Below are 11,298 nucleotides of genomic sequence, written 5' to 3'. Positions count from 1 at the left end.
GAATAAAGGGTTGTAGTTAAATATAACATTTGGGTTGCATTCAAAAAGTATTGATATTATCAATCAACCTTAAATAGAATAAGAAGCGAAATATTGCAGTCAGTTTCGACCTGGAAGATTGGTATCTACTACCCTTATTCTTATTAATTGAAGCCAAAAAGAGGCGTATTACTGTTAATAATATAATTGAACTATAATAGTTCCAATTAAGGAAATGTAAAGCCAATATGAAAGCTGCTAACTTTTTATATTAGCGGTTAAACTCCGTTAACATTTCTAAAATTTATATAGTTTAAATAAAACATTACATTTTCACTGTAAAAATAATATATCTATATTTATAAATACTTAAAAGTAAAAATACTTCCTTAACATCTTCAGTGTCACGCTCTAATTATAAGCTATTTAAGTAAACGAAAAACAATATTACCAAAATAAATATTCAAAAAATAAAAGTTAAAAGATAAATCTTGAAATTAGAATCATATCAACCTTGAATATAACCAATTAAATAAATAAATAATCTATATAAACCTTGACCACCAAGTAATTCACCTCAACCATAATCAAATGACTTAGATGAATAATAACCTATTTTTAAAGGAATATATCTAATAAACTTAGTTGAAAGAAAAGGTATAAATCATATAGAACCAGCAAATCTAACAAAAGAAAGTATACTTAAAGAAAATAAATTATGAGAAAAATCAAAATTAGAAATAAGATAACCTAAATAAGCACCTAAAATAACAACTGTAATAGTTAAAAACTTTAAATAATAAGGTAAAGCAATCACATGAGGAATAGGAAAAATTAATCAAGATAAAAGACTACCACCAAAAACAGCAACAAACAATAGACCAATTATTCCAAATGAAATATAATAACCCTTATCATCAAAAGAAAATCTAGAATAAAAATTATTATCACCAGATATTGAATAATAAAACAAACGAAAAGAATAAGAAGCAGTTAAACCATTAGAAAAAAAATAAAGAAAAAAAATTAAACAATTAATTCATCTTAAACAAACCATCTCAAGAATTAAATCCTTTGAATAAAATCCCGCTAAAAAAGGTATTCCACACAAAGATAAACTAGAAACATTAAAACAAACTGAAGTTAAAGGTATGAAATTAACAATTGATCCTATAAAACGAATATCCTGAGAATCCTTCAAATTATGAATTATTGAACCTGCACATATAAATAATAATGCCTTAAATAAAGCATGAGTCAATAAATGAAAAAATGCAAGCTTTGGATAACCTATAGCCAAAATTCTTATTATTAAACCAAGTTGTCTTAAAGTAGAAAGAGCAATAATCTTCTTTAAATCAAACTCAAAATTAGCGCCCAATCCAGCCATAAATATAGTTATACAACCAATTAAAAGTAAAAATCAACCACAATTATAAGTATCCAATATTGGTCTAAAACGAATTAATAAATAAACACCAGCAGTAACAAGAGTAGAAGAATGAACTAAAGCAGAAACAGGAGTAGGAGCTGCTATAGCAGCAGGAAGTCATGAAGAGAAAGGAATCTGAGCTCTCTTAGTTATAGCTGCAAAAACAATTAATATAGTAATGAGCTTTATTTCGAAAGAATTAGAAATAAAATCATAATAATAAATATAATTTCAACCACCAAAATTTAACATTCATGCAATAGAAATTAAAATAGCAACATCACCAATACGATTAGAAAGTGCAGTTAATATACCAGCACTATAAGATTTTACATTTTGATAATAAATAACTAAACAATAAGAAACTAAACCTAAACCATCTCAACCTAATAAAATTCTAATTAAATTAGGACTAATAATTAAAAAACCTATAGAAAGAATAAATATTAAAACAATAATAATAAAACGATTTATATTCTTTTCACCAGATATATAATCCTCTCTATAATAAATAACCAAAGAAGAAATATATATAACAAAAGATATAAAAATAAGAGATATTCAATCCAAAATTAAAGTTATAACAACTATAGAACCATTTAAATTGAAAAGCTCTCACTCAACAAAAACTCTATAATCAATTATTAAATAATAAATACCTAAAATAAAAATTATAGTTCTCGAAATAAACAAAGAAAAAAAACTCAAAGAACAAATAGAAAATAAATTCACGGCCTAAGATGAAAAACTTCATATCATTGATTCCACAAAACAATATTTTTAATTAAAATACTTAAGCAAACTAAACAAAGAAATATTCACCCTTTAAACACAGAATATTTAAAGGCAATCAATGTACAAGTAAAAGATGATATTCACGAAAATAACCAAGAGAACAAGTATAAACACCAGAATAATAATTCCCATGCTGAGAATAAGAATATATATACAAAGTATAAACAGCTCTAAAAAAAGATAAAAAAATCAAAGCAACGAATCTAAAAGAAGATCAAGATATAATTCTATTTAATAATCTAATTTCACCTACCAAATTTAAAGAAGGAGGAGCAGCCATATTTGATGATCTTAAAAGAAATCATCATAAAGCCATTCTTGGCATCAAATTAATTATACCCTTGTTAATTAATAATCTTCGTCTACCTAAACGTTCATAAATAATATTAGATAAACAAAATAAACCAGAAGAACATAAACCATGACCAACCATTAGAGAAAGAGAACCTACACAACCTCATCAATTCATAGTCATCAATCAACCAATAACCATTCTTATATGAGCAACAGAAGAATATGCAATTAAAGACTTTAAATCAACCTGACGAAAACAAATAAATCTTACAATAACACCCCCAGATAAACCTAAAGACAATCAAAAATAATTAAACTTTAAACCCAAATAAGAAATAACCTTTATAACACGAAAAATACCATAACCACCTTACTTTAATAAAACACCAGCAAGAATTATTCTACCTGAAATAGGGGCCTCTACATGAGCCTTAGGAAGTCATAAATGAACCAAAAACATAGGTATCTTAACTAAAAAAGCCAAAATTATAAATACATAAAACATAAAATAATAAGAACCAAAATCAACCAATAAAGGAAAATATAAAGTATTAGAAAAATCATAAACCTTAAATAAAACTAATAATAAAGGTAATCTAGCAACCAAAGTAGAAAAAATTAAATAAACACCAGCCTGCAAACGCTCAGGTTGATAACCCCAACCCAAAATTAAAAGTAAAGTAGGAACTAATCTAGCCTCAAAAAAAATATAAAAAGAAAGAAGACTTAATCCAGCAAATGAACAATAAAGCATAATTATTAAAATCAAAACAATAAAAACAAAAAAATTAGAATGATATGAACTTAAATAAACTGAACCTCTAGCAGTGATTATTAAAGAACAAATCCAAAAACTAAGTAAAATTAAACTAAAAGAAAAATAATCAATACCAAAATAATATCTAATTATATTCAAATCAGCATATGAATAAACACAAATTATAAAAACAAAACCCGACAGAAACATTAAAGAAAGAACCAACCATCAACAATTATTTAATAAACAAAGAGGGATCAAAAAAATAGTTATAAATAAATACTTTAACATAAAGATAAACCAAAAGAATTAAAAAAATCATTACCATGAGAACGAATTATTGAAACTAAAATAGAAAGACCTAAAGCTCCCTCACAAACAGAAAAAACTAAAAAAATAACAGGAAAAAAATAATCATAATCAAACTCAATAAGAAAAACAATAACTAACATAAATAAAGAAAGAACAATATATTCTAAAATAGAGAATACAAACATAAGTTTTAATAGTTTAAAAAAAACGCCGGTCTTGTAAACCGGAAATAAGTCCAGCCCCCACTTTTAAAACTTCAGAGGTGGAAAAGCTTCCATCATCGGTCCCCAAAACCGGTATTTTAAATAAACTAACCCCTGAAATGATCAAAATAATAATTATATCATTATCAAATGTAATAAATATTAATTTTATTAAATTAAGACACCCAATATCAATAATGCTTTTTATTATCCTTCAAACCTTCCTAGTTGGATTAATAACAGGAACAATAATAGAAAGATATTGATTATCATATATTTTATTTTTAACATTTCTTGGTGGTATACTAGTATTATTTATTTACATTACAAGAATTGCATCAAACGAAATATTTCAGCCTAAATCAATCACTATAATTATTACATTAAGAATGTGAGTATTTATCATATTAATATTAATTATTCTAGATATATCTATATTTATAGACTTTTTCAAAAACACCGAAACTACAAATATTGATAATTCAATCAATTATCAAGAAATAACAATATCTTTAGAAAAATTATATAATAGACCAACATTCATTATTACAATAATAATAATAATTCATTTATTTTTAGCACTACTAGCAGTTGTTAAAATCACCAATATTAATCAGGGACCTATTCGTAAAATAAGATAATTACTAATGAATAAACCCTTACGATTAAGACATCCTTTAATTAAAATTATTAATAACTCTTTAATTGACTTACCTGCCCCAACAAATATTTCATTTTGATGAAATTTTGGATACCTATTAGGGTTATGTTTGGTAATTCAAATCGTAACTGGACTATTTTTAGCTATACATTATACATCAAATATTGAAATAGCATTCAGTAGTGTAGTACACATCTGCCGAGACGTAAATAATGGTTGAATTATCCGAACCTTACACGCAAATGGAGCATCTATATTTTTTATTTTTATTTACTTACATGTAGGACGGGGAATTTACTATGGATCTTATATATATATATATATATATACATACCTGAATAATTGGTACAGTGATTTTATTTTTAGTTATAGCAACTGCATTTATAGGATATGTCTTACCCTGAGGCCAAATATCTTTTTGAGGTGCAACAGTAATTACTAATTTATTATCAGCAATCCCATACTTAGGAACAGATTTAGTCCAATGAGTATGAGGAGGATTCGCTGTTGATAATGCAACATTAAATCGATTCTTCACATTCCATTTTGTATTACCATTTATTATTGCTGCTATAGCAGCAATTCATTTATTTTTTCTTCACCAAACAGGATCTAATAATCCTCTTGGACTAAATGGAGATATTGAAAAAATTCCATTCCATCCATACTCTACCTTTAAGGATTCTATTACATTTGTAATAATAACATCATTATTAATTATACTATGTTTAATTAATCCTTACCTATTAGGAGATCCAGATAACTTTGTACCTGCCAACCCATTAGTAACACCAGTTCACATTCAACCAGAATGATATTTCCTATTTGCATATGCAATTCTACGATCTATCCCTAATAAGTTAGGAGGTGTTATTGCATTATTTTTATCAATTAGAATCTTAATAATTTTACCATTTTATAATAAAACACCATTCCGAGGCATTCAATTTTACCCTATTAATCAAATTTTATTCTGAATTATAGTAGTTGTTGTATGCTTACTAACGTTAATTGGTAAACGACCTGTTGAAGAACCTTATATTATAACAGGTCAAATCTTAACAATTATTTACTTCACATATTTCTTAATTAATGTCCATGTCGCAAACACATGAGATAAATTAATTAAGGAATAAAGTTAATTAGCTTAGGAAAAGCATATGTTTTGAAAACATAAAATTAGAAGTTTAACTCTTCCATTAACTTTTCTCAAAAAATTTCACTAAACAAATGAGATAAATAAAATCTTTAAACCAACAAAGAAAATAAAAAAATTCAAAGATAAAGGTAAAAAACTTTTTCAAGCTAAGTACATTAATTTATCATAACGGAACCGTGGTAATGTTCCACGAACCCAAATAAAACCAAAAGATATAATAGCAAGCTTAATAAAAAATATAAAAGAATAAAAATCACCGCCCAAAAAAATTAAAGCCAATAACATTCTTATGAAGACAATTCTAGTATATTCAGCTAAAAAAATTAAAGTAAAACCACCCGCACCATACTCAATATTAAATCCTGAAACTAACTCAGATTCCCCTTCAGCAAAATCAAAAGGAGTATGATTAGTTTCAGCTAAGCAAGAAGCAAAACAAGCTAAAGCTAAAGGAAAAGAAATAATAATAAATCAACAATAAAGCTGATAGTTTATAAAATCAAACATATTAAAACTACCAATTAAAATAATTAAAGACAATAAAATTAAAGCTAAACTAACTTCATAAGAAATTGTTTGAGCAACAGAACGAAGAGATCCTAATAATGAATAATTTGAATTAGAAGATCAACCAGCAATTATAACAGTATAAACACCTAATCTAGTACAACATAAAAAAAATAAAAATCCATAAGAAAAAGAACACATATAAGTTAAATAAGGAAAAATTACTCAAACGGCTAAAGAAATCATTAAATTAAAAACAGGGGAAAAATAATAAAGTAGGTAATTAGATATAATAGGAATTGGCTGCTCCTTACAAATTAACTTAATAGCATCTCTAAATGGCTGAGGAATTCCAACAAAACCTACCTTATTTGGACCCTTTCGAATCTGAATATAACCTAAAACCTTACGCTCTAATAAAGTTAAAAAGGCAACACTAATTAAAACACAAATAACCAATAAAAGAAAATTCAAAATAAATATAAATAAATCATAAAGTATCAATACTATTTGTAGAAAAAATCTACATAAATGAATTCTAAATTCAACACATTAATCTGTCAAAATAGTAAATAAATTAATATTAAACAATATAACAAAAAATATTTTAACCATATGGTCCTTTCGTACTAATGTCGATTAACAATCTTAGGATAGAAACCGACCTGGCTCACGCTGGTCTGAACTCAGATCATGTAAGAATTTAAAGGTCGAACAGACCTAATCATTGGGCTCCTGCACCCAAAATTTTTCTTAATCCAACATCGAGGTCGCAATCTGCTTTGTCGATATGAGCTCTCAAAAACAATTACGCTGTTATCCCTAAGGTAACTTAATCTTATGATCATAAATTATGGATCAAAATAACAAAAATAAATAAATGATATAATAATGAGGAGTTTATCTATTCTTCATGTCACCCCAACAAAACATCATCATTAAATATAGAAAGACAAACAAAAAACTATATAAAAGTAAAATGTCAAGCTCTATAGGGTCTTTTCGTCCTAAAGAAAAATTTATTAAGAGACAGTTGATTTCTCGTCAAGCCATTCATTCCAGCCACTAATTAAGAGACTAATGATTATGCTACCTTTGCACGGTCAAAATACCGCGGCTCTTTAAAAATACGCTCAGTGAGCAGGCCAGACCTCAAAATATAAACAAGAGGACATGTTTTTGATAAACAGGCGGAAATCAATTTTGCCTAGTTCCTTATAATAAGTTCACAAGGTAAAAATTTCATACAAATAAATATACTAATTCTATCATTATTACAAAAATTTTAAAATTAAATTAATATTCTTAATAAAAAACCTAAAATATTTATAAAATCAAAATAAAAAATAATGAACTAAAACGTAATCTTAAAGATAGCTGGTTTAAAGCTTACTATTATATTTCTATAAAATAAATTATAGGTTATTAACTTCAAAGCTTATCCCTTAAAGAATAAATAAGTTAATATTTTTACTTAAAAAATTAAATAAAAACAAATAACTTTAAAAAATTAAATTTTTTCTTAAGAAACTAGATCTCTTGGGAAACGATTAACATCTCATTTCTATAAATAATTTAATAATAATTATGATACATTAACTATAAATTATTTATAAATCAACCCAAATCGAGACAAGTAAAATAAATACTAAAATTTTGATAAACCCTGATACAAAAGGTACAATAAATAAAATCTACTTAAAAAAATTTAAAATAATATTTCATAAAACACTTACATTACCAATAAACTATAATTTAAAAAATCAATTCTATAAAATATACTAAGACAAAAATACAATAAAATTATTTATATTAAATAATTAAATAAACAAAAAATAAATATAATAAAATAAATAATCAAGATATCCTGATTTGCACAGAAAAATTTTCAGTGTAAATGAAACACTTTACTAATAAGTTATATCTTGAAACTCTTCCTAGATACACTTTCCAGTAAATCTACTATGTTACGACTTATCTCATCTAAATTGAAGCTACTTTAAAATAAAATAGAATAATCAATAATGAGAGCGACGGGCGATGTGTACACATCTCAGAGGCAATATCAGTTAAATTAAATAAATTAAATTACTATCAAATCCACCTTCATTAACAGTATTTCACTATCAAATCCGTTATAAACAAAAATCTATTGTAACCCACCTCCTCTTAACTATAAGCTGCACCTTGACCTGAAATATTTTATAATTATAAATCTTGAGAATTATAACTCTAAAAAGATTCTCTGATAACGGAGATATACAAACAAATAAATTAAGTAGAGTAAATCGTGTATTATCAATCGTGGGGTAGGTTCCTCTGAATGGAATGAGATACCGCCAAATTCTTTGGGTTTAAAGACCTTAACTAATAGTACCCTGGTAAATATAATTAACATTTAAAATAATAGGGTATCTAATCCTAGTTTATTATTTAAATTTCACAGATTCATAAAAAGGGCCACAAATAAATTTTAACATTTCACCTTACAAATTTATATTTCAACCCTAATAATATAAACAACTGTTTTAACCAATAATATTCACTTGTATCAATCGTATAACCGCAGCTGCTGGCACGAATTATGCCGATACTAAATCTATTAATTCAGGAAAAAATAAAAGATTCAAATATTTAAAGAAAAAAAAAGAAAAAACCACAAACATTAACAAAAAAAAAGAAACGCCCCTATGTATGACCACAACAACTTCTCTATTATATATAATTAAAGATTAATATGGAACATGTATAGCAATAAATGTATTATATTCTTTCTTATTTAATCTTTCTTTTCACTAATAAATAAAGAAAGATTAAATAATATAATAAATATATTTTATACAATTATGTAATTTAATATAATATGTTATTAATATGAATTCTTTTTTTTTTATATTAAGTTAACTTTCATATATATTAGTTAAATAATCTAATTATAGATAATTTACATAATTATTTTATTATAATTAATATAATTATTTATATTAATTATAATATTTTTTATTTAAATTTATAATTTTATTTATTATATCCAATTATAATAATATTAAATATTAAATTACATATAATTATATACATTATATTATAATAACCTATTTTAAGCTAAAAACATAAGTAGCTATAATCCTAGGTAAATAATTGCATTAAAATAATCAATTGATAATGGTAAGATGAACTTATAATACTTTAATTTCAATTAAATGTAATATATTAATATAAATTATTTATTATATATATATATATATATAAAAAAATAAAATGAGCAGGATAAATTAATCCTAATTAAACAAAATAATACATAAAAGAATTTCAAAAAAAAACTTTCGATTTATATATTAAATAAATGAAGTGCCTGATTAAAGGGTTACCTTGATAGGGTAAATAAAGTAAATAAAATTACCTTCATTAAAATTACATAAGATAGAATGAAACTACCTCCTTTAGTATCAAAAACTAACGTGCATCATACACCTTAATGTAAAAAGGTAAGCTAAACAAGCTAATGGGTTCATACCCCATTTATAGAGGTATCAATCCTCTCCTTTTTAATGACCAACAACTCTACAAAACTTCTCTTCCTATCAACATTAATGATAGGAACGATCCTGTCCATTTCATCAAATTCCTGATTTGGGGTTTGAATAGGACTTGAGATCAACTTACTTTCATTTATTCCGCTCCTAACAAGAAATAAAAATATAATAATAAATGAATCATCAATTAAATATTTTATTGTCCAAGCAATAGCATCGACAACATTATTATTTTCGATTTTGCTGATTCAAATAAAATATCCCATGGGATGGGAAACAGAATTTATCCCATCAATAATAATTAGATCTAGACTATTATTAAAGATTGGAGCTGCACCTTTCCATTTCTGATTTCCAGAAGTTATAGGAGCATCAAGATGAAATAATTGTTTAACATTAATAACATGACAAAAAATCGCCCCAATAATGGTCTTATCTTATTGTATTCAATTAAGAACTTTTATTTGAACAATTAATATCTTAAGAATTATTATTGGGGCAATAGGAGGTTTAAATCAAACATCCTTACGACAACTTTTAGCATATTCATCAATCAGTCATCTAGGTTGAATAATTAGATCATTAACAGTCAGAGAAAACATCTGAGAACTATACTTCATTATTTACTCACTATTAAGATTAATTATAGTTTTATTATTTAAGCAAATAAATTTATTTTTCATAAATCAAATTTATTCAGCCAGAAATATAAAAACCGAAATTAAATTCATAATATTCTTATCTTTATTATCTTTAGGTGGACTACCACCATTCCTTGGATTCTTACCAAAATGAATTGTAATACAATCATTAATAGAAAACAATATAACAACTATTATAACTATTATAGTTGTATTAACTACAATTACACTCTACTACTATATACGTATTAGATTCTCAGCTCTAATTATATCATACACAGAAAATTCGTGATCTATAAAGATAAAGTCCCAAAAATCCAGAATCATTCTTCCTATAACAGTAATAATTTCAACAATAGGATTGATTTCAACATCAACCTTAATTTCATTATACTAAGGACTTAAGTTAATCAAACTAATAACCTTCAAAGTTATAATTAAAAGAATAAACCTTTAGGCCTTAGTAAAATTTTACACCTCTAGAATTGCAGTCTAGAATCATAATTGAATATAAGACCTAAATATGATAAGAGAGAAAACATCTCATAAGTAGATTTACAGTCTACCACCTAAAATTCAGCCATCTTACCACAAAAATGATTATTCTCAACAAACCATAAGGACATTGGTACTTTATACTTCATATTTGGAGCATGAACAGGAATAGTAGGAACATCAATAAGAATACTTATTTGTGCTGAACTTGGCCAACCCGGATCTCTAATTGGGGATGACAAGATTTATAATGTTATTATTACAGCTCACGCATTCGTAATAATTTTCTTTATAGTAATACCTATTATAATTGGTGGATTTGGTAATTGACTTGATCCACTAATAATTGGTGCACCAGATATAGCATTTCCACGAATAAATAATATAAGTTTTTGATTACTACCACCTTCACTAACCCTTCTTCTTACATCTTCTATAGTAGATAATGGTGCTGGTACAGGATGAACAGTTTACCCTCCTCTAGCAGGAGCTATTGCACACGGGGGTGCATCTGTAGATCTAGCTATTTT

At 25.6% G+C, this 11,298-nt stretch overlaps 1 protein-coding gene across 2 annotated transcripts in view; it reads right to left on the bottom strand.

The window, feature by feature from the left end:
- Window positions 1-410: 410 nt before the first annotated feature.
- LOC126301315 (NADH-ubiquinone oxidoreductase chain 5-like) overlaps window positions 411-11,298 on the bottom strand; it is a 371,580-nt gene continuing 360,692 nt past the window's right edge. For both annotated transcript variants that reach the window (XM_049991703.1, XM_049991702.1), the window contains exon 2: window positions 411-1,197. In XM_049991703.1, coding sequence (XP_049847660.1) covers window positions 1,019-1,197 — 179 coding nt within the window. In that variant the 3' untranslated portion in view covers window positions 411-1,018. The remainder of the gene's footprint in view (window positions 1,198-11,298) is intronic.

The sequence above is a fragment of the Schistocerca gregaria genome, unplaced genomic scaffold (genome assembly GCF_023897955.1).
Source record: "Schistocerca gregaria isolate iqSchGreg1 unplaced genomic scaffold, iqSchGreg1.2 ptg000066l, whole genome shotgun sequence".
Lineage (NCBI taxonomy): Eukaryota > Metazoa > Arthropoda > Insecta > Orthoptera > Acrididae > Schistocerca > Schistocerca gregaria.
Note: the sequence above shows the minus strand (reverse complement) of the source record. Positions and strands in the feature narration are given on the sequence as shown.